Source organism: Erinaceus europaeus, chromosome 12 (assembly GCF_950295315.1).
Source record: "Erinaceus europaeus chromosome 12, mEriEur2.1, whole genome shotgun sequence".
Lineage (NCBI taxonomy): Eukaryota > Metazoa > Chordata > Mammalia > Eulipotyphla > Erinaceidae > Erinaceus > Erinaceus europaeus.
Window position 1 is genome coordinate 49,324,317 of NC_080173.1, and position 24,240 is coordinate 49,348,556.

The following is a 24,240-nucleotide window of genomic DNA, read 5'->3' on the forward strand; positions in this document are numbered from 1 at the left end:
AGAGGTGTCTGAGGATATCACTACATCTAAAGATTCCAGAAAGTCTCTTCCCAATAAATTGGTGCTTATATCAGCTATTAAAGGCTGAAAGCGTCCGGTAGTCCCTTCTGGATCTTCCCACACAAGGGAATCTCGTGTGCGGAATGCCTGAGTCAATCCTCCAACACCATGTAAGCGTGGTCCTGGGAGGAGTTCCCAACTCTGGGGAACCTCTGCTTGTCTTAATATTGTCTTATCTGCTCCCGTGTCAATCAAACACTTAAAAGGAATATTACCAATCTTTACTGTCATAGTTGGGTGACCCCTTTCTAAAACAGGGGTGGTCCATAAAATCTCAGGCTCTGAATTCAAGCTGTTCTCTTGCTCCAGCCGATTATTTCTATGCTGGAAGTTCCCACATACCACGGGTTCCTCCTTCTGCTCACCCTCTGTTATTGTTACTTGGCGTGGTGGGTATAGCGATGGATTGGGTCCCAAGCTGGGCTTCTGTTTGTGGAAGAAGGGCACAGCACCAAGCGGGCGACCTGCTTCCTTCCCTCTTGGGGGCGGGGCTAAGGGAAGCCCCATACCTAGTTTAAATCCCTGTTTACATTTGGCAGAGGCGTGCCGTTCCTATGGAACCTTGACCAACAATCTCTCCTCCAGTGAAATCCTTTCTGGCATCTGGGACAAGGCATTCGTGGTCTCTGATTCCCTGTCTGGAGGCGGGGTTGCCCTGATTGGAGGCGGGGTTGCCCTGACTGGAGGTGGGGTCGCCCTGACTGGAGGCGGGGTCGCGGTCTATTTTCTGGACATTGGTTACGCCAATGCCCTTGGCGACCGCACTGAAAGCAAGCTCCTTTTTGCTTATGTAAGGTAGCTGCATAGGCCTGTAACATAGGTCCTTGAAAAGAGCTTGATCTGAGATCCTGTGTAGCTAGAATCCAAGTATCTGGGTGTTCATTTTTAAGAGTGATACAGGCCTGTCGAAAATGCGGAAGCATTCCATCCCAGACTATGGATCGCAGTAGGAGAAAACGAGCGTCAGGATTATAAATCTTCCTTTCCAAACTCGACTGGACCCTGGCAATGAATTTAGCGAGGGATTCATCAGGTTCTTGTTGCAGGGAGAGAATGGGGGCTGAGGCTGCTCCCATGGGTGGTGTTAATCACTCCCATGCTTTTAATGCACACAGGCGTACTTGATCAAAATACCCCGCTGGAAACTTGGCTTCCGCCTGTTGAATCCCTGTTTCTAATTGGCCTGTTCCAAACAATGCATCAAAATTACCCTCTGGCTGATTTTGAATATTTTTCCGCGATTGTTGTAAACATTCATCGCGAAAGAATGCCTCCCATTGCAGGAAGAGGGGGCCTGGGAGCGTAGCACGAGTCACATCTCTCCAATCTTGAGGGGTATTAAGGTTCTGAAGCAGGCCTTGTAAAATGGACCTGGTCCATGGGGCATGAACACCGTCATCTTTGATAGCCTGGCGTAGTTCCTTCAGGTCTGTGGCGGAATATGGATACCAGGCCTGAGGTTTTTGTCTATTGGGGGCAACATTGACCGGAAATGTGTGGACTTCCTCTGATAAGTGTGTAGTGGTAGGAGGAGTCACTGAAGTGGAAGCTTCTGGACAAGTGGCCGAAGAAGTGGTTTTGGATGCTACAGGAGAATTCGGACATGTGTCTATCAAAACAGGGTGGGGTGAAGAAGCAGCCATGGAGGCAGCAGGAGGTTCCGGACACGTGTCTGCCAAAATGGGGGTGGCCGAAGAAGTGGCTGTGGAGTCCAAAGGAGAATTCGGACACGTGTCTGCCAAAATAGGGGCCTCAGGGCAAGATGCCAAAATAGGGGCCTCAGGGCAAGATGCAGAGGAATTAGGGTGGGTCAAGATCACGACAGGCCTTTGCTTCTTCTTGTTTTTAAGGTGCTGGTTAAGTTCTATGATTACTTCCTTTATCTCTTGGACCTCAGCCTCTAGTTTCTTAAGCCTTTTGAGAGGTTGCCCTATATATCCCTTAAAAGCTGCTATGATGATCAACAGGATATAAGGTGAAGCCCCGAGAAAAATGTCCCAGATATATAAAAATTGTATACTGGAAAAAGAATGCAGGATTTGGAAAAGATTTTCCATGGTGGAAAGATCTCCGGAAAACAATAAAAAAGAAAAAAAAAATCACAGTGCCTTAACACAATATTGCAGATACCCAAAAGGTGTGTACTTATCTAAGATGTCTTCTTGTAAATCTGCTGCTTACGGGTCCCTGTTCGGGCGCCAGATGCCGGGATAGCCTGAGGGTACTTCTTCCCGAGCTAGTGCTCTCTGGGTTGGAGAGAACTCAACTAGAGCTGATCTAGGCTGCTGTGTGGGAGAGGGATCAGGAACGCGTGCTGCACCAACTTCCGCAGGAGATACACTCTGGAACTCTCGGAGCCGGAAAGCAATTTCCAAGTGTCTTTAATCAGAAGAGCAGCTGTTTTTATACTCTCCAAGTAGGGTGGAAACAGGATGTGATATAGAGAGGGTGGAGAGAAAAGTGACTGGTGAAAATCAGAGTGTGACAAGGAGGGGGCGGAACAGGCGAGAATCCTATAACTGAACCACCAATGCCCTGGAGTGCTTTATGTAAAAGTGATTTATGTAAATAGACCAAACCTTTGGATCAGTAAATCCCTAAATAGGCATATGGATAAGAAGAAGCCAGGGGGAGATGGCAACTACCCAACAGATATATAAGGACAAGATTGTGATTAGAGATCGCTTAGATTGCACTGCATTCCACATAAATAAAGACTGAACTGCGTACCACTCAGCCATGAGTCCCTGGTCGTCTCTCTCTCCGCCCATGAAGCTAGCCCGACAACAACAATAATAAAAAACAACAAAGCCAACAAAAGGGGAAATAAATATATTAAAATATTTTTAAAAAATAAAAGAAATGGCTACTGGGAGCGATGGATTTGTCATGCAGACACTAAGCCCCATTGATAACCCTGATGGCAATTTAAAAAGAGAGAAGAGGTGCTTGTGAAGAGATGGTCCCTTTCCAATCTACCCTGTCTGCCTTCCCATCCCTGCAGGTCCCTCAGTGGGTCTCAGAGTCCAAGGTACAGATGTCCTGAGAAAGCCCCATCAGCCTTGTCAGTGTCAGCAGTGGATACTGAGCCTTTCACTGAGTTCCCTAAGGACAGAGCAAACTCTGACACAGTGGGTCCAGTCTCCAGGGTGGGGCAGGGTAGAGTCTAGCAGAAGCTCTGCAGCCGTTTCCCTTCATCCCAGGTTTGTCTTTGCCTGCTAGCCCTCCAGAGTCAGTGCATGCCAGGTGGAGAGTTGAGTACCGACAGGACCATTCACTGAGGACCCCTGAGGGGTGGGCTTCGTACTAGGCACTGAGAATCCAAATGAGCAGACAAATCCCTGCCTTCTGAAGAGTTTGTAGTCTGAAAAGGGAAAGCTGCAGAGTGCACACCCAGATCAGAGCTTTATAACCCAGAGAAATTCACAGGGTGCCAAGAAAACAAAGGAGTCCCACTGGCTAAGGAGAGCTTCAAAGGGAAGTGATTTGACCCCAGAAAGAGAAGTAGAAGTTGGTGGCATACCTGTTGCGGGAGTCAAGCGGTAGCGCAGCGGGTTAAGCGCATGTGGTGCAAAGTGCAAAGACGAGCTGAAGGATCCTAGTTTGAGCCCCCGGCTCCCTACCTACAGGGGAGTTGCTTCACAGGCAGTGAAGCAGGTCTGCAGGTGTCTATCTTTCTCTCCCCCTCTAAGTCTTCCCCTCCTCTCTCCATTTCTCTGTCCTATCCAACAACGATAGCAAGAATAACAACTACAACAATAAAACAACAAGGGCAACAAAAGATAATAATTAAATATTTAAAAAAAAAGAACACATGTTGCCATGCACAAGGTCCCAGGTTCAAACCCCTGGCCCCCACTTGTGGGGGGAAAACTTCACAAGCAGTGAAGCAGTGCTGCAGGTGTTTTTCTCTATACATATGCGTCCCCCTACCATCTCAGGTCCTGTCTCTATCCAATAAGCTAAATAGATTTTTTAAAAGATTAGAAGTTCACAGGGGCTGGTGGTGGCTCACACGTGGTGGCTTAACGCACGCACACATGTTACAATGCAGAAGGACCCAAGCTCAAGCTCCCTGTCCCCATTTGCAATAGGGAGAGCTTCATGAGTGTTGAAGCAGTGCTGCTGGTGTCTATCTTACTCTCTTCCCCTCTATCTTCCATCTCAGTTTATTTTTTTATTTTTATTTTTACTTTTTTTATACTTATTTTCCCTTTTGTTGCCCTTGTTGCTTTTCATTGTTGTAGTTATTATTGTTGTTATTGACATTGTTGTTAGATAGGACAGAGAGAAGTGGGTCCTTGTGCTTCGTGCCACGTGCGCTTAGCCCACTGTGCTACCGCCAGACTCCCTCCATCTCAGTCTCTGTCTGTCTTTTCAGTATATACATATACATATACATCATATACATATACTATTGAGGAAAAAAGTAGTTCACAATCTTGAGTACATAGAGAACTTATTTGTGTTTAGTTCATAATTGGCACTCAATAAATATTAAGAACTTGGCTCTGATTGTAGTGGCTGGCAAAATTGTGGGGCAGATGGGCAGGCTGGAGACTTTCATCATTTCTATGTTATAATCTCAAGGCAGAGTTCATTCTTTTCTGGGAAACCTCAATATTTCTGTTCTTGAGATTTTCAAGTGACTGAAAAAGGCATTATAGTGTCAACATTGACAAAATACCCACACATCTAACAAAGCAATTTGGACTCCATAGCCTAGCCAAGTTGACAAAGAAAATTAAGCATGGCAGTGGTCATTTCCAAGCAGTGGTGATGAGTCTGACTCAACTATTCAACTCTATCCGCTATGGGTGAGGGGTAGGATTGGGGGCAAAGGCTGCAGTCTCTAGTTTGGGATCTCGCAGAGTTGGGGGAAGCTGAAGAAAGGGATAGTGAGGAAGGCAGCTGTCTCCTCTTCTTACCACAGATCCCTGGAACTAATTCTCAACCCCTTCTTGCTTCCCAGGACTAGCAGTTAGCAGGTACCTGGAATTTCCTTTTTATGGATAATGCCACCCAAGTTCACATATCCCAGACTCCTTCGATGTTCCACCTACACATCTGTAAATCTCCAAGAAGCTGCTGGGGAGGAAGGACTAACAAACAACGTGTGCCAAGAAGAGAAGCCCCACCTCCAGAATTCTAGATGTCTTCATATTTCATTCAGTCATCTGTGCTTTTTAGTAAAGGAAATCGAGACGCAGAAAAATTTCACAGGCAAATGTGACTCCAAACTTTTATTTTTTTCTCCAGGGATATTGATGGGGCTCGATGCCTGCACTACAAATCCACTGCTCCTGGAGGCCATTATTGTTGGTGGTGGTGTTCCAAACTCATTTTAATTCCACAGTTCTACTTTAGGATTTTGGAAATGAAGCCTATAGTCAAGATCAGACTAAAATGCAAGGGGATTTAAAACTGGGTGCTGAGAGTTGGGCAGTAGCCCAGCGGGTTAAGCACACGTGGTGCAAAGCGCAAGGACTGGGAGTAAGGATCCCGGTTCGAATCCCGGCTCCCCACCTGCAGGGAAGTCCCTTCACAGGTGGTGAAGCCAGTCTGCAGGTGTCTATCTTTCTCTCCCCCTCTGTCTTCCCCTCCTCTCTCCATTTCTCTCTGTCCTATCCAACAACGACGACAACAATAATAACTACAACAATGAAACAACAAAGGCAACAAAAGGGAATAAACAAATATATTTTTAAAAAGTTAAAAAAAAAAACTGGGTGCTGGGCGCCAGGGCCAGGAAGTGACCCAATGGTAGGGCATAGAGACAGAGAGAAATTGAAAGGAAGAAGACAGATAAAGACACCTGCAGCACTATTTCATCATCTGCATAGCTTCCCCCTGCCAGGGGGCTGAATCCAGGTCCTTGCACATTGTAACATGTGTGCTCTACCAGGTATGTTAATACTCAGCCACCTAACACATGGTTTTTATTTTATTTTAGCTATCCGGCTTATCCCTGGGGCTTGATGGCTACTTGACAACTCCACCATTTCCCCAAAGCATTTATTAATAATAATTAATTACTTAATTTTATAGAGAGAGAGGGAAAGAGAAGAGGAGAGAGAGGAGGAGAAAAAGAGACACTGCTTGTGAAGCTTCCCATTGTAGTTGGGGACCAGGGTTTTGAATCTTGGTCCTCAGCATGGTAATTTCTGTGCCTATGGCCCTGGGTTCACTTCCCAGCAATGAATGACAAAAATGAGTTTGTCACAGAAGGTTCCCAGATATTTATGGGGGAGGGGGGAAACAAAGATTGAAGGAGTCTGGGATAGGAAACATTACCCATAACAATAAGAAGTAATGACTGGGGAGTTAACCCAATGAATGGTTATGCAAAAAGACTTTCATGCCTCAAGTTCTGACACTGCACCACTAGAAACCAAAGCTGAGGGAGTCAGGCAGTAGAGCAGCGGGTTAAGCACAGGTGGCACAAAGACCAGCGCAAGGACTGGCGCAAGGACCGGTGTAAGGATGCCAAAGCTGTTTCTTTGGCTTCCAGTCACCCAAGTCTGTGCACAGTTCCATCCTTGACTTCCTATCACATGACACCCCTTCCTCATGGCAGTCTTGCGGCTTTGTCAGCAGAGAGAGTATGCTGGGGCAACTCAACAATCAGTTCTGGTTCTTTAAAACAGAATAAGAAAAATAATCTACAAACTGCCATGCTAGCCAAAGGGAAATTTCTGCTTCTTGACTTGGTCCCTTTAAGCTACCGTTCTTCTGTTTGGTTTTGCTTTATTATTACTATTATTATTATTATTAATGTGATGCAGATCAATCCCAGAAGCATGTGAGTCATATGCCTCACAGCTGAGCTAGCAACTCAAGCCCTTTAGCCTGCTAAACACCTTACATTTAGCTTGTGTCATCCTCACACAACTCTGAAATAATGCTTTTTTTTTTTTTTTTTTTAGCAGAGGGGATAAAAAAGCACCGAAAAGTTTCCTCCCTCAAGATCACACGACTGGCAAATTGCTGAGTTGGGGCTAAAACTTAGGGGATGATGATGGTAGGAGGTGGTTCTAATGGAATTAGCAGTCATTCAAAAGCATATGATTCTTTCTTTCCTAGCATCTTCTAAGAACAAAGAGATTGCTTGTTTGTTTTGTCGTTTTAACATCGTGGATTTAAGAGAAAAGAATAAACCCATTTGTGGTCCGGGAGGTGGCTCAGTGGATAAAGCATTGGACTCCCAAGCATGAGGTCCTGAGTTCAATCCCCGGCAGGGCAGCACATGTACCAAAGTGATGTCTGCTTCTTTCTCTCTATCTCCTATCTTTCTAATAAAAATCTTGAAGAAAAAAAAAAAGGGAGTCGGGCGGTAGCGCAGTGAGTTAAGCGCAGGTGGCACAAAGCGCAAGGACCGGCATAAGGATCCCAGTTCGAGCCCCCGGTCCCCACCTGCAGGGGAGTCGCTTCACAAGCGTTGAAAGCAGGTCTGCAGGTGTCTGTCTTTCTCTCCCCCTCTGTCTTCCCCTCCTCTCTCCATTTCTCTCTGTCCTATCCAACAACAACGACATCAATAAGAACTACAACAATAAAATAGCAAGGACAACAAAAGGGAATAAATAAATATAAAAAAAAATTTAAAGAAAAAAGAATAAACCCATTCAAACTTGTATACAAAAAAGAGGGGAAAAGAGTCCATAAAAGTTCCTATCTTTGGAGTTTTCTTGTCAAATCTGGACAGCTGCTCTAAACTGCAGAATCCAGAAGATTTAGCACGCAGATTAAAGAAGGGCATCCCAGCGGCGGCCTGAGCCGGTGCCTGTACATCACTCCCCTGGAGTAATGGCCACGACAGGTGACTTGAAGGCTGCTTCCTCGCGTGGCCTCTCCACACCTGTCTATCATGCAGAAACCAAAAGCCACCATAGCGACGCTTTTCTTCCTCTGAAAACATATTTCAGTCGTGGGGGGGACTGAGACCAGACCCTGCTCAAGCATCTCGGGCTGCCAGCCTAGGACGCCGACGTCCTGTGCGGGGGAAGGGAGCTAGGACTCCCGGTTGTGGACAGAAGGGAGAAGGGCAGGTAGGTAGGTCAGTCTCAGGACCGAGGACAGTTTCCTGACAGCAAACACTGAAACTAGTTACCCTCCCCTAGAGTATAAATATCCTTCCTCTTTAACCCCCGTTTGCCTCCTTCAGGAAACCCCTTCTCAGGGGCCGGGTGGTGGCGCACCTGGTTGAGCGCACATGTTACCGTGCCCAAGGACCCAGGTTCAAGCCCCCGGGACCCATCTGCAGGGGGAAAGCTTTGCGAGCGGTGAAGCAGGACTGGAGGTGTCTGTCTGTCTGTCTCTTTACCATCCCCTTCCCTCTCGGTTTCTGGCTGTCTCTAGCCAATAAATAAATAAATATAATACCAAAAAAAAAATAAAGAAAAGAAAACCCCTTCCCACTTCCACAGCCCCGCAGTCTCCTCAGAGACTCAAGTTCAAGCAAAACTCCCACTCCCTTCTCATTGGCCAGAATCCCTGTCAATCTCTTCAGGATGCCACAGAGTGGTGGCTTTCAAAAAGAGCCTAGTCCCGCCTCCCTATATAATTGGTTCATTCGAACAGGCCCCCCTGCTAATTCAACCGTTTATTGGTGGTTATAAAAGGCCAGTTATGATTGGTTTTCCTTGACGGAGGTGGTGAAAGTAAGTCAGCGATTGGCTAATCTTCTTTGAGCGGGCTAGGAGAAGGTTCAAATAGACCCTCTGGACCGCTCCTAACCGACGAGCGTCTGTGGAGAAGCGGCGTCCTCCGCGGCTCGTCTCGTGGGCCCCGCCGCCGAAGTCGCCTGCCAGGGTTCTCGAGCCCCTTCACGACCGTCACCATGGAGGTGTCGCCGCTGCAGGTACAGCTCGCGGGCGGGGCCGGGTGGTGGCGCCTCCGGCGACCCGCCGTCTCTGAGGCTGCGTGTGAGGGCCGGGGCTCCGGGCTGCGGGGCGGCCGCGTAGCTGGGCGCGATCGAGCGGCGGCGGACCCGCCGGTGGGGTTCACACCGCGGGATCGGCGCCTCAGCGGCCCCGCCGGCCCGACCCCTCCCGCCGCGTCTTCCCGGCTCGCCGCGGTCGCCGGGCCGCTGGGTGAGTCGCGGGGGCGGGCGGGGTTGCTGCCGACCTCCGGGACGTGCAAGGAAAACCCAGATGTCTGTGTAAACGGACAGCTGGGGCCTGGGGAGATCGCTCAGCCCGTTAGAGCACAAGACTTGCAGGCCTGAGGCGCAACCCCCCTCTCCGCCCCGCACCAGCTTAGGTCGGAACTGCAGCGCTCTGGCCCTCGCTCAGGCTCTCTTGAGTTTCCTAATAAAATATTTCCGCCACCACAGGGAAATTTTTTTTTGTTATTTTTTACCAGAGCACTGCTCAGCTCTGGCTTATGGTGGTGCGGGGATTGAACCTGGGACTTTGGAGCCTCAGGCATGAGAGTCTCTTTGCATAACCATTATGCTCGCTACCCCCGCCCCAATTTTTTTTTTAATAAAAAAAAAAGACACCTGGAACCCAGTCTGCAGTTACATCAGTGCCCGTGCGGGGGCAAAACTGTGGAAGGTCCACCAATCTGCTAAAGGTTGAAAGTACACGACACAGACTGTGATGCTAGAGGCATTTCTGATGGCTGAAATACCCTTTTTCACCAATTTCTCTTTAAATCTCCAGCCTGTAAATGAAAATATGCAAATCAGCAAAACAAAGAAAAATGAAGATGCTAAGAAAAGACTGTCTGTTGAGAGAATCTATCAAAAGAAAACTCAACTGGAACACATTTTGCTCCGCCCAGACACCTACATTGGCTCTGTGGAATTGGTGACCCAGGTAAGGCCAAGCTAATTAAATGTACTTACTTTTTAAAAGCTTACTGTTGGGGGCCGGGCTTTAAGCACTCATTGAGCACTGTACTGGACCACCTTAAGGATCCCTGTTGCAGCCTCCCCCCCACCTGCAGGGGAGTCACTTCACAGGCAGTGAAGCAGGTCTGCAGGTGTCTATCTTTCTCTTCCCCTCTGTCTAACCTCCTCTCTCGATTTCTCTCTGTCCTATCCAACAGCAGCAAAAACAACAATAATAATAATGACAACAAAAGTGGGGAAAATGGCCTTCAGGAGTGGTGGATACCAAGCCCCAGCAATAACCATGGAGACAAAAAAAAAACAAAACTTACTATTCCAGATCAGTTGTTTTTTTTTTTTTTAATTATCTTTTACTTATTGGATAGAGACAGCCAGAAATTGAGAGGAAAGGAGAGATGGGGGGAGAGAGAGAGACCATTTGTGAAGCTTCCCCTCAGCAGGTGGGGACTTGAACCTGGGTCCTTGTGCATTGTAATATATGTGCTTAACCAGGTGTGCCACCACCTGGGCCCCACATCAGTTTTCTTTTCTTTTTTTTTTAATATTTATTCCCTTTTGTTGCCCTTGTTTTATTGTTGTTTTTATTGTTATTGATGTCATTATTGTTGGATAGGACAGAGAAAAATGGGGGGGGGAGATAGACACCTGCAGACCTGCTTCATCGCCTGTGAAGCGACTCCCCTGTACGTGGGGAGCCGGGGGCTCAAATCAGGATCCTTATGCTGGTCCTTGTACTTTGCACCACCTGCACTTAACCCAGTGTGCTACCGCCCGACTCCCCCCATCAGTTTTCTATACTTCATGTCCTCTAAATGACATAATCATATATGTAGTATCTTAAATATAAATTTAATCCAGAAAACTTTATAGTAGCCACAAATAAATATCGGGCAAGAGTAACTATATCTCTTTGCTTTATTTCTAGCAAATGTGGGTTTATGATGAAGATGTTGGCATTAACTATAGGGAAGTGACGTTTGTTCCTGGTTTGTACAAAATCTTTGATGAGATTCTAGGTGAGTACACTCTTCACATTAAGATCTGTCAGTCTAATTTTTCATATGAAGTATCGTTTCTGGTCTGAGAAGATAGCATGCCTACAGCTCCAAAAGCCTTGATCTCTGGCATAACTGTAAACTGAGCAGTGCTGTGGCTTTTAAAGAAGAAAGTATTCGGGGGTTTGGGGGTGGCACAGGTTAAGGGCACATGGCATAAAGTGCAAAGACCGGCATAAAAATCCCGGTTCCCCTCCTGCACAGGAGTCGTTTCACAAGCAATGAAGCAGATCCGCAGGTATCTATCTTTCCCCTCCTCTCTCCATTTCTCTCTGTCTTATCCAACAACAATGACATCAAGACATCAACAGCAATAATAACTACAACAACAATAAAAATAAAAGGGCAACAAAAGGGAAAATAAATAATAAATAAATTTTAAAAATAAAGTATTCCTGGCTGGTCCAGGAAAGGCAGTCAAAAGGACTCTAGTTAAATTCTTTTCAAAAAACAGTACTATGAGTAAAAATTACTAAACTAACAGCTCTTTGGTGCTATTTTTGTGGTGTTGTTTTTTTTCAGTCAATGCTGCAGACAACAAACAAAGGGACCCCAAGATGTCTTGTATTAGAGTCACAATTGACCCGTAAGTCTATTGTGTAATCTTTTATTATAGTTCATTGCTGGTTGCTTTTACTTTGATATGTAGTGAAATTGGTGCAACGGGTTAAGCGCACAGGGCGCAAAGCACAAGGACCAGCATAAGGATGCAGGTTCGAGCTCCCTGCTCCCCACCTGCAGGGAGGTTGCTTCACTCTGTCCTCTCCAACAACAACATCAGTGGTAACAATAACAAGGGCAACAAAATGGGGGGGGGAATGGACTCCAGGAGCAGTAGATTCTGGTATAGACAGCAGGCCCCAGTGGCCAAAAAAAAAAAAAATCTGTCATGTGAGATAGCATAATGGTTATGCAAACAGACTCATACCAAAGGCTCTGAGGTCCCAGTTTCAGTTTCCCCCCAGCATCATAAGCCAGATCTGAGCAGTGATCTCAGAAAAATAATAATTGCAAAAATACAGAAAGGGTGCTAAGATAAACAGCCTGCCTACCAACTAGGTCTAACTATTATCACATTCCATATCTGCTTCGTCTATATCTTTTCTGAATTGTTTCAAATTAAATTAGAAGAGCCAAGGAATAACTCAGTAGAAGGAACACTCGCCCTATAACCTGCAAGGCCCTGAGTTTGTGCCCCAGCATGGAAGCACCATTAATAGTACCCAAAGAGGACACTATGGATGGTGGAGTGGTGTTCTGATGTCTCTCTTTTCCTTTCTTCCTCTCTCCCTCCCTTCAGGTATTTCAAATTTAAAAATTGCAAAGGGGAAACAACTTGGTAGTATTGCACATGCATAAGGTTCATTTCTCAGGGAAATGTGGTTTTTGATTTTAAATAAATTATAAACATTATGGCACTTCAACCCTAAACACTTCAGTATGCATCTCCAATAAATGTTACACATTCTGGTACCTAGAACCTGTGATGTGATTCAAATGGTAAACCAGTAGGTAGTGGTAAAGAACAATTTGATCTAACATTTCTGGATGTTAGAAATAATAGACGTGCCTTTGAGAGATCAGAATGTTTGTTTTTCCTTTTTGTTATCCATTATGACAAACTATACTTTAGACTCGAATATGCCTAAGGACTTGATGATAACATTTTTAAAATATTGAGGGGCCAGGTGGTTGTGTACCAGCTAAGCACACATGGTGCGAAGCACAAGGACCAGCCTAAGGATCTCCGTTCGAGCTCCCAGCTCCCCACCTGCAGGGGAGTCGCTTCACAGGCGGTGAAGCAGGTCTGCAGGTGTCTGTCTTTCTCTCCCCCTCTGTCATCCCCTCCTCTCTCCATTTCTCTGTCCTATCCAACAACAATGACATCAGTAACAACAATAGTAACCACAACAATGATAAAAAAACAAGGACAACAAAAGGGGAAAAGAATAGCCTCCAAGAGCAGTGGATTCATGGTACAGGCACGGAGCCCCAGCCATAACCCTGGAGGGGGAAAAATGTTGGGAGGCAAGAACTGCATAGTGACAGTACACACAGTATGGTGTGTAAGGACCCAGTTCAAGCCCCTGCTCCTCAACTGCAAGAGGAAAGTTTCACAAGCAATGAAGCAGTCCTGTAGGTATCTCTCTGTCTCTTATCTCCTTTCCTTCTCAACTTCTCTGACTATTATTTATTTAACCAGGTGCACCACTACCTGGCCCCCAAATTATGTAGGCTTTTTTTAACCTTAATAAAAGAAAAGGACTTGAGACTTGTCCATTTATGTTAGGTGTGTTTAAATATAAAATACTTTAACATTTACAATAAAAATTCCTACCTTAGGGAAAACAATTTAATTAGCATATGGAATAATGGAAAAGGTATACCTGTTGTGGAACACAAAGTTGAGAAGATGTATGTCCCAGCTCTCATCTTTGGACAACTCCTAACTTCTAGTAACTATGATGATGATGAAAAGAAAGTTACAGGTACAGTAATGAAAAAATTTTAGAATAAACTTATTGCTGGAGAAAATACCTATTTTGTGATCTGGGAGGTGGCATAGTGGATAAAGCATTGGACTTTGAAGAATGAGGTCCCAAGTTCAATCCCAGCAGCACATGTACCAGAGTGATATTTGGTTCTTTCCTTCTTTCATTCTCATTAATAAATAGATCTTTTTTTAAAAAAAGAAAATACATATTTTAAATGACTGGCATAACGGTTAAAAATGTAAATAAGCAGTTGGGGGGGTGGCACAATAGATGAAGTTTTGGGCTCTCAAGGTCCCAAGTTAGATTGCCGCCTTTCATATGCCAGAGTAATGTTCTGATTCTCTTATAATTGAATCTTTAAAACATAAATACATATACATGGAGGAGTAAATCTCATAAACAGCTTTGCCAGTGACTAAAAAATAAAGCTGTTAATGAAATAATAAAGCAACCATTTATGTTTAATTTGCCCAGGTGGTCGAAATGGCTATGGAGCCAAGTTGTGTAACATATTCAGTACCAAATTTACTGTGGAAACAGCTAGTAGAGAATACAAGAAAATGTTTAAGCAGGCAAGTAAATATTTTTTATTATGTTGCGCAAAGTTTATAATGGCGCTGTGGTTGGTTTAACCTAAGTTACTAAGTCAGGGGCTGGGTTGTGGTACACTAAGTTGAATGCACAAGTTACCATTCTCAGGGACCAGGGTTCAAGCCCACGGTCCCCATGTGCAAGGGGGAAGCTTCACAAGCAGAGAAGGAAGCAGTGCTGCAGGAGTTTATTTCCCTTTCTGTCTCACCTCCCCCTCTTCATTTCTCTTTGTCTCTATCCAATAAAATCTATTTTTAAAAAATTGTAAATCATCAGTGTAAGGATCCCAGCTCCCCACCTGCAGGGGGGCTGCTTCACAAGCGATGAAGCAGATCTGTAGGTGTCTGTGTCTCCCCTCTCTGTCTTCCTCTCCTCTCGATTTCTCTCTGTCCTATCCAACAATAGCAGTAGCAACAAGGGCAACAAAATGGGGAAAATGGCCTCCAGGAGCAGTGGATTTGTACTGCAGGCACTGAGCCCCAGCAATAACCCTGGAGGCAAAAAAAAAAAAAAAGTCATTTAGGAACTTACATTGGATTATTTGTTAAGACTTACAAAATTGTGTTATTTAGCTCTAGTTGAGAAATGGCTTGAGGTTTTCATTTTTTTTTATTCTTTATATCCACAGACATGGATGGATAACATGGGCAAAGCTGGTACAATGGAACTCAAGCCTTTTAGTGGAGAAGATTATACATGTATTACCTTTCAACCTGATTTATCAAAGTTCAAAATGCAAAGCCTGGACAAAGATATTGTTGCATTGATGTTTAGAAGAGCATATGATATTGCTGGGTCCACTAAAGATGTGAAAGTGTTTCTCAATGGGAATAAGCTGCCAGTAAGTATTTTCATGAGATTTTAAAAACAATAAAGAACTTTGGAGGCAGACATAGATAGCACAATAGTTATGCAAAGAGACTCATGCCTGGGGCCCCGAGGTCCCAGAAGTTTAATCCCCCATACCACCATAAGCCAGAACTGAGCAGTGCTCTGGTAAAAATTTTTTAAAATGATTTTAATAAAAAAATTTCACTTTGATCTTGGGGCCAAGTATTGGTGCACCTGGTTAAGCACACATATTACAAGAACTTTGATCATCCTAAATGACAAGTTGATTTCCCCTCCCATATATTTTCTTGTCACTTCTGATGTATTCCTGGAAGAAAAAAAAAAGGATATACCACATTTTAAAAGTTTGTATATAAGCATGCACACAATGCCAGGGAATTTCATTCTTTTTTTTAAACATCTTTTTCCTTAATCTTTATTAATTAGAGACAGCCAGAAACTGAGCGGGAAGGGGGAGAGAGATGGAAAGACACCTGCAGTCCTGCTTCACTTGTGAAGCTTTCCCCCTGCAGGTGGGGACTGGGGGCTTGAACCCTGGTCCTTGTGCACTGTAATGTGTGCGCCACCACCCAGCTCCCGGAATTTCTCATTCTATTGAGCAGCCCAATTGGCCCAATTTTTATTCTGCTTGGAGGATGTAGGTGGAGACAACCAAGCACCACTTCATCATCCATCATCATCCAGGAATTTCACATGCTGTTTTGGTGCTGGGGGTAAAACCTGCGTCGGGCACATACAACCTGTGGATGAGCAATGCCCTAACCCCTATGACTTTTTTCTTAATACTTTTACTTTTAATTCCCATATAGGTAAAAGGATTCCGTAGCTATGTGGATATGTACTTGAAGGATAAGGTAGATGAAACTGGTAATCCACTGAAAATTATCCATGAACAAGTAAACCCCAGATGGGAAGTATGTTTGACAATGAGTGAAAAGGGTTTTCAGCAGATTAGCTTTGTCAACAGCATTGCTACTTCCAAGGTAATTTTATTCTTGAATTATTAAGCATGATATATCTTTAAAGAATTCTTACTTTTTTTAATACAGAAAATAACTAATATTTGGCTGCCTTGATAGAAAAGAAATGAGTCGATTTTACTTAAAAATGTATCACTATTTTGCAGATAATGACCTTCATAATTTTGGTGGGTTTTTTTTTTCCTCTAGGGTGGCAGACATGTTGATTATGTAGCTGATCAGATTGTGACTAAACTTGTTGATGTTGTGAAGAAAAAGAACAAGGGAGGTGTTGCAGTAAAAGCACATCAGGTACTGTATTGTACCTTTTTTATTTTCCCTTAAATAAGTAGAAAGGCTATAAATAAAACTTAAGTGACATTTTAATGACTTATATCAACTTTCACTGCAGGTGAAAAATCATATGTGGATTTTTGTGAATGCCTTAATTGAAAACCCAACCTTTGACTCTCAGACAAAGGAAAACATGACTTTACAGGCCAAGAGCTTTGGATCAACTTGCCTGTTAAGTGAAAAATTCATCAAAGCTGTAAGTACTTAAAGAGAAGTAAAAATAGAAGTACCCTAGTTTCCATCTCCCGTTATCAGATCTGCAGAAACTAAGATTCCTCCCACATACTCTAACTTCTTACTTTTAAAATAAGCATCTCTTACCTCGTTTCTATCACCAGGGCCTTAATTAATTACCACCTATTTACCTATATCTCAATTACATATCACGACTCAGTTTTAGATCACTTCTGAATCCAGTCTTGTTGGCTGCTTATTAGACATCTTCACTTGACTGTCTCATATTGCTCCTAATCAACACATCCAGAACATAGACTTTTTTTTTTTATTTCTTTATTGGGGAATTAATGTTTTACATTCAACAGTAAATACAATAGTTTGTACATGCATAACATTCCCCAGTTTTCCATATAATACAATACAACCCCCACTATGTCCTCTATCATCCTTCATGGACCTGTATTATCCCCACCCACCCACCCCAGAGTCTTTTACTTTGGTGCGATATGCCAACAGAACATATACTATTTTAAATGATTTACAAAATTGTAAAATAATGAGTACAACTCTGTACCATTCCCACCACCAGAGTTCTGGATCCCCAGTCCCTCCATTGTAAGCTACAGCAGTTTCTCCCATGGTTGCAGATATGGGTTTACTGTTATTTCTACAACTATCCATCTATATTTGTATATATTTGCCCTTTTTTATTTTTTATTTTTTCACTTCCAGAATTGAACTAATTCTCTCCATACTCTGACCACCATACTGGGAAATTCCACTTTTTTTTCTTTTTTCAAATCAATTTAAAGCTTTTATTTTCCTTACAAAATCTGAGAATGTTTAACCTATTAAGTCTTAAGACTTTAACAGCATACTATTTGTTTTCATACCAGCTGATACAGTCTACATCATCTTATTCATTTTTGCAAAGACATCATATGATATATATTCAGTAACTGGGAAGTCATAAAGCTAATCTATACTTTCAGGTTTGTTCAATCGTGATACATCTGATAAGGATCATCAACATACCGGTTTAGTCTCTTGCAGAAAGATATTATTTTATCTAAGAGTTTACTTTGGGTTTTATTGCAGAACACAAAATTCCCTTAAGCGTTTCTTTCTTGCAGCTGTCTTTTTTCCACAATTTCTTATAACTGGCCTTCCTCCTGAGCCAAAGGCCAGAATGAAGTCAAAGAAACCTATAGACAACAGCTTTCACAGTCTTTCTCTTGTCTTTTGATGAACTGCAACATGTTACAATTCTGACAGGTTGCCTCGGATATTTGCAAGCAAGGGGATCAGTCTACTAAGGATTGAAGTATGCCTATAGTTCAAGTTTCTGGTAGACGTAATAAGCCTGGGAACAGCAGGAGCAGCTGGCAACTGAACATGACTAAATGTCGAGTGGACAGTACAGAACTAAGATAGACACTCAGCACAGTTTTGATAGACTGAAAATCCCAAAGTACTCAGGGGTCATAAGATTCCTGATAATGTTCTCACTACACGGGCCAAAATGGGGGCCACCATCTTGCCACTCTGCTACAGCAGCTGCATTGGGTCTTTTTTTCTTTTAATTTTTTTTTAAATATTTATTTTATTTATTTATTCCCTTTTGTTGCCCTTGTTGTTTTTATTATAGTTATTATTGTTGTTGTCGTTGTTGGATAGGACAGAGAGAAATGGAGAGAGGAGGGGAAGACAGAGAGGAGGAGAGAAAGATAGACACCTGCAGACCTGCTTCACCGCTTGTGAAGCGACTCCCCTGCAGGTGGGGAGCCGGGGTTCGAACCGGGATCCTTATGCCGGTCCTTGTGCTTTGCGCCACCTGCACTTAACCTGCTGCGCTACAGCCCGACTCCCTCTCTTTTTTTCTTTTACCAGAACACTACTCAGCTACTCAGCTCTGGTTTATGAAATGCTGAGAATTAAACCTGGGACTTTAACTGCCTCTGGCTTGAGTCTATTTACATAGCCATTATACTATCTCCCCAGCCATCATCTCCCCCCACCCCTGAATATTTATTTATTTTACTTGATAGGACAGAATTTGTGAAGGGAATTGGAAAAAGAGGCACCTGCAGCAGCACTTCACTGTTTGTGAGGCTTCCCCCTCCTGTAGGTGGAGGTAGGAACTTGAATCCAGGTTCATATATATGATAATATGTGCATTCAAATTGGTGCACTTCTAATGTATGAGCAAGTCATCTTCAGGATACCTCAGTAGCTTCCCATTATTGTTCCTCAATTACTATAACAGATTCTTAATGTTCATTCTATATCTAAAGCACGCATTTTTTCATTTTTTTATATTTATTTACTTTTCCCTTTTGTTGCCCTTTTTTTATTGTTGTAGTAGTTGTCAGCATACATTTAAAAAATTTTTTTTTTGTTTTTTTAATATTTATTCATTCCCTTTTGTTGCCCTTGTTTTATTGTTGTAGCTATTATTGTTGCTGGATAGGACAGAGAGAAATAGAGAGAGGAGGGGAAGATAGGGGAGAGAAAGACACCTGCAGACCTGCTTCACTGCCTGTGAAGTGACACTCCAGCAGGTGGGGAACCAGGGGCTCAAACCGGGATCCTTACTCTGGTCCTTGCTCTTCACACCACTTGCACATAACCCGCTGCACTACCGCCGACTCCCCCATTTTTATCTCCATTATTTTTACTCTTAGAAAAATTTAGTTTCTTAGAACTTCCACATGACCCTGCCATTTCCTGCCTCATCTCACTGCCACTTAAAGGAAGCTATATTATCCAAGCTTTAGCTCTACTACTATCTTTTAATAAGTCAACAACATAGTGCTCTTTCCTCCTTATAAATTTTTCACGTTAATCTTTTTGCATGAAGTGCTTATCATTTTAACTACGAGATCTCCAACACTGTGACTGGTGTACAATATACAATTACATCAGTAAATTTTTACTGAGTGAATGAGCTCAAAGGTACTAGCTCCCTTGGTGGTTATAACCTGATACAGGAAAGTATGCCACCCTCTGTATAGAAATTACTCTTCTATCTCTCTCCAGTATTTGAATTATTTTTATGGTAGCTCATTTGTACTCTAGATTTCTGACCCAGCTCTTCCCTAATGTAATCTTATTTCCAGGCAATTGGCTGTGGCATTGTAGAAAGCATATTAAACTGGGTAAAGTTTAAGGCCCAAGTCCAATTAAACAAGAAGTGTTCGGCTGTCAAACACAACAGAATCAAAGGAATTCCTAAACTTGATGATGCAAATGATGCAGGTATAAATATTAATATTTTCTTTTTAATAAATATTTATTTTAATAATAAATACAGAGAGAAGGGATGAGATACCAAAGGAATGCTGGTACTAGGGATTGAATTTGAGACCTTGGAACCTCAAGCATGAAAGTCTCTGCATAACCATTATGCTATCTCCCCAGCATAATATTATTATTACTATTATTATTTGCCTCCAGGGTTATTGCTGGGGCTCAGTGCCTGCACCATGAATCCACTGCTCCTGGAGGCTATTTTTTCCCCTTTTGTTCTTTTTTTATCATTGTGGTTATTGCTGCTATTGTTGAATAGGACAGAGAAGAAGACACCTGCAGACCATCACCACCTATGAAGATACCGCAGATACTGCCCCCTGGGCTCCCCCACACACACACACACACACACTCCGGAAGTAGCTTCTTTTAAATAAAACTTAGCTATTATCTTAAGGGGGAAAATATCTGTGATATGCAGTTAACCAATAAAATGAACAGACCACAAGAATTTGAAAATATTAATATTGGGGATCGGGCGGAAGCATAGTGGGTTAAGCGCATGAACTGGTGTAAGGATTCTGGTTCGAGCCCTGGCTCCCCACCTGCAGGGGGGTCAGTTCACAGGCGGTGAAGCAGGTGCAGGTGTCTATCTTCCTCTCCCCCTCTGTCTTTCTTTCCTCTCCATTTCTCTCTGTCCTATCCAATAACAACGATAAACAACAAGGGCAACAAAAGGGAAAAAGTAGCCTCCAGGAGCAATGGATTAGTGGTACAGGCACTGAGCCCCAGCAATAACCCTGGAGGCAAAAAATAAGAAGCTACTACCCTGTTACTAGAATGGTTATATTGATAACCCTCTACATAGAGATAGTTATAGCTCTATTTTTCACTCCTAAACCAGCTTCTTATGAATTATAAATTATCTCTATCATCATAAGTCTTAATATATTTGAGGTTGTACTGAATGTGCTAATAAAAAACTTTTTACTTTCATTTTAGGAGGCCGAAACTCCACTGACTGTACACTTATCCTGACTGAGGGAGACTCAGCTAAAACATTGGCTGTTTCGGGCCTTGGTGTGGTTGGCAGAGACAAATATGGGGTATTCCCACTTAGAGGAAAAATACTCAATGTTCGAGAAGCTTCTCATAAGCAGGTAAAATATAAAAATTGTCTTCAGGGGACCAGGTGGTAGTGCAGCAGGTTAAGCGCAAATAGGGTAAAGCGCAAGAACTGTCTTAAGGATCCGGGCTCCCCACCTGCAGGGGGTCGCTTCACAAGTGATGAAGCAGGTCTATAGGTGTCTGTCTTTCCCACTTTCTGTCTTCCCCCCTCTCTCGATTTCTCTCTGTCTTATCCAGCAACAATGATAAACAACAAGGGCAACAGAGGGGAAAGGGAGCCTTGAGGTGGATTCATAGGTTATGCACCAAGCCCCAGCAATAACCCTGGAGGCAGGGGGAAAAAAACAACCTGTCTTTAGAATCTAATACAGAATTTCATGTTTATATTTCACTCCTTCATTGGAGAATTTAAACATATCTTGGACAATTTTTTTAATTTTCCCTTTTGTTGCCCTTGTTTTTATTTTATTGTTGTTGTTATTGTAGTTATTGTTATTATTGATGTCATTGTTAAATAGGACAGAGAGAAATGGAGAGAGGAGGGGGAGCCGGGGATGGAAAGATAGACACCTGCAGACCTGCTTCACCACCTGTGAAGCGACTCCCCTGCCGGTGGGAAGCCAGGGGCTCAAACCAGGATCCTTAAACCAACTGGTCCTTGCCCTTGGCGCCATGTGAGCTTAACCTGCTACACTGCCGCCTGACTCCCTGAACAATTTCTTGTTTTAAGGAAGTGTTTACATTGTAGTTTGTTTATTCTTTGAGAATTTATTAGCAAGACATAACCTATTTGACACATGTCGTTTTCAGATAATGGAAAATGCTGAAATTAACAGTATCATCAAGATTGTGGGTCTTCAGTACAAGAAAAACTATGAAGATGAAGATTCGTTAAAGTCTCTCCGTTATGGGAAGATAATGATTATGACAGATCAGGTCAGATTTATTATCAAATATTTTGGTTTATTAAACTAAATCAAGTATATATTGTAATTGCATTGCATTCCTGCAATGAGAAGACATTGCTCAAACTTCAAATTTATTCATTACTTCTAATAAACATAGTAATCAGCTAAGCTTATCAATAGGTCAGCCATTATTTAGTTTCTAAAGAGTTATTTTTTGTTTTGAACTTTGAAATACTTCTAGGACCAAGACGGCTCTCATATTAAAGGCTTGCTAATTAATTTTATCCATCACAATTGGCCCTCTCTTCTGCGACATCGGTTTCTGGAAGAATTCATCACTCCCATTGTAAAGGTATAAACTTTCTTGAAAAGCATAATGGATATTTTTAAGGCCTTACTGTTCAGCCTTGGTTATACATAACCACAGTGATATATAGTGGCTTACATGAACTCAGCAATGTGCAAAACCACAGCCATATGCTATGCTCTTTATTGCAGGTATCTAAAAACAAACAAGAAATATCATTTTATAGCCTGCCTGAATTTGAAGAATGGAAGAGTTCTACTCCAAACCATAAAAAATGGAAAGTCAAGTATTACAAAGGTTTGTGGTGAAACCCATATAGAACTTCTGGATTTATTATAGACTATTGTTCAAGATGATACAAAATAACTTGTATTCTTTGTTTTATAGGTTTGGGTACTAGCACATCAAAAGAAGCTAAAGAATACTTTGCCGATATGAAACGACATCGCATCCAATTCAAATATTCTGGTCCTGAAGATGATGCTGCAATTAGCCTAGTGAGTTTTTAATCTCTAATTCATGTACACATCCTAATTCTTCCCCCCATTCTATTTTTTTTTAATTATTGCTATAGCCAGTCAATTGATACATTTACATTTTTACAGAATAAAATGTTTTCTTGGTAAACGTGTTGCCAGAGAAAGGGACCAGCTAGTTTAGAACACTGACTTTGACTTTTTGCTAACTTTTTATGGAAGAGATCTTAGAAACTACTAGTGCCAGTAACATCTTTGCATCTTCTAATTTCTAGGCCTTTAGCAAAAAACAGATAGATGATCGAAAGGAATGGCTAACTCATTTCATGGAGGATAGAAGACAACGAAAGCTACTTGGCCTTCCTGAGGTAAAAATTTTAAATATCTCAATGAACATATTATTTACTACATTTTAGGACTGATAAACTAAAGTTGTTAGAATGCAATGGAAATTTTAATATATATATTTGAAGACTTTTTTTTATTTCTTTATTGGGGAATTAATGGTTTACAGTCAACAGTAAAATACAATAGTACATGCATAATATTTCCACACAACAGTACAACCCCCACTAGGTCTGCCTCTACCATGTTTCAAGACCTGAAACCACCACCCCCGCCGCCCCAGAGTCTTTTGCTTTGGTGCAGTACACCAACTCCAGTCCAAGTTCTGCTTAGTGTTTTTCCTTCTGATCTTGTTTTTCAAATTTTGTCTGTGAGATCATCCCATATTTATCCTTTTGTTTTTGACTTATCTCATATTTGAAGACATTTTCGTGAAACAGCTCAGCTCTGGCATAATGGTGGTACTAGATATTGAACCTGGGGCCTCAAGCATGAAAGTCTGGTGCATTCTAATTGTGCAAAAATTAAATTTGCTCTATCTTTAAAATGACTAGTTTAATACAGAATGCTTCTGCGTGATTCCATGTTTAAGGGGCATAACAACTATAGAAATGATAGTTCTTGGGAGTCGGGCGGTAGTGCAGCAGGTTAAGTGTGCACATGGCGCAAAGCACAAGCACCAGTGTAAGGATCCTGTTTTGAGCTTTTTACCTGGGAACAGAACCAGTTTAAATGGACTGAATTTAGAGTGAGAGGGATAGAGGCTAGACACAGAAGAGAATTTGTGTTTTGTTTTGTTTTTTTACCTGAGCACTGCTCAGCTTGGCTTATGGTGGTGTGGGGAATTGAATCTGGGATTTTGGAGCCTCAGGTATGTGTGTGTGTATTTGCATAACTATTATGCTCTCTGCCCTCACCCCTTAAATAGACACATATGTAAAACTCTTCTTTGGTCCCTCAGGATTACCTGTATGGCCAAACTACTACATATCTGACATACAATGACTTCATAAACAAGGAACTTATCCTGTTCTCGAATTCTGATAACGAGAGATCTATCCCATCAATGGTAGATGGTGAGTTGCATTTTGTCAGTCTTTCATCATAAAGTAAAATTAATATCCAGAGATGGTTGTGTTCGACATACTAATATTTACATTTTTTTCATTATGAAGGTTTGAAACCAGGACAGAGAAAAGTTTTGTTTACATGTTTCAAACGGAATGACAAACGAGAGGTCAAGGTAGCTCAGTTAGCTGGGTCGGTGGCTGAGATGTCTTCTTATCATCATGGTGAGGTAAATACACAATCCATAATATTTTCCGAAAGCACTGCAGCAAAAATACAAATCATTATCCAAGCACTTGGTGAAATTATATGGGCTGGTAACATAACTCACCTGGATAGTTCATCTGCTCTGTCGTGTAAAAT

At 42.5% G+C, this 24,240-nt stretch overlaps 1 protein-coding gene and 1 pseudogene across 1 annotated transcript in view; one reads left to right on the plus strand and one right to left on the minus strand.

Annotated features, from left to right (window-relative positions):
* The first annotated feature begins 8,794 nt into the window (after positions 1 to 8,794).
* The window catches only part of TOP2A (DNA topoisomerase II alpha), a 34,759-nt gene continuing 19,313 nt past the window's right edge, over positions 8,795 to 24,240 (plus strand). The window contains exons 1-19 of the mRNA XM_007531039.3: positions 8,795 to 8,917; positions 9,723 to 9,878; positions 10,839 to 10,929; positions 11,491 to 11,554; positions 13,312 to 13,457; positions 13,938 to 14,035; positions 14,683 to 14,895; positions 15,716 to 15,889; positions 16,076 to 16,177; positions 16,278 to 16,415; positions 19,516 to 19,654; positions 20,648 to 20,805; positions 21,584 to 21,709; positions 21,923 to 22,033; positions 22,180 to 22,285; positions 22,376 to 22,485; positions 22,740 to 22,832; positions 23,771 to 23,885; positions 23,985 to 24,106. Coding sequence (XP_007531101.1) covers positions 8,897 to 8,917; positions 9,723 to 9,878; positions 10,839 to 10,929; positions 11,491 to 11,554; positions 13,312 to 13,457; positions 13,938 to 14,035; positions 14,683 to 14,895; positions 15,716 to 15,889; positions 16,076 to 16,177; positions 16,278 to 16,415; positions 19,516 to 19,654; positions 20,648 to 20,805; positions 21,584 to 21,709; positions 21,923 to 22,033; positions 22,180 to 22,285; positions 22,376 to 22,485; positions 22,740 to 22,832; positions 23,771 to 23,885; positions 23,985 to 24,106 — 2,283 coding nt within the window. The 5' untranslated portion in view covers positions 8,795 to 8,896. The remainder of the gene's footprint in view (positions 8,918 to 9,722; positions 9,879 to 10,838; positions 10,930 to 11,490; positions 11,555 to 13,311; positions 13,458 to 13,937; positions 14,036 to 14,682; positions 14,896 to 15,715; positions 15,890 to 16,075; positions 16,178 to 16,277; positions 16,416 to 19,515; positions 19,655 to 20,647; positions 20,806 to 21,583; positions 21,710 to 21,922; positions 22,034 to 22,179; positions 22,286 to 22,375; positions 22,486 to 22,739; positions 22,833 to 23,770; positions 23,886 to 23,984; positions 24,107 to 24,240) is intronic.
* On the minus strand, positions 16,429 to 18,257 carry LOC132541939 (large ribosomal subunit protein bL35m-like; annotated as a pseudogene).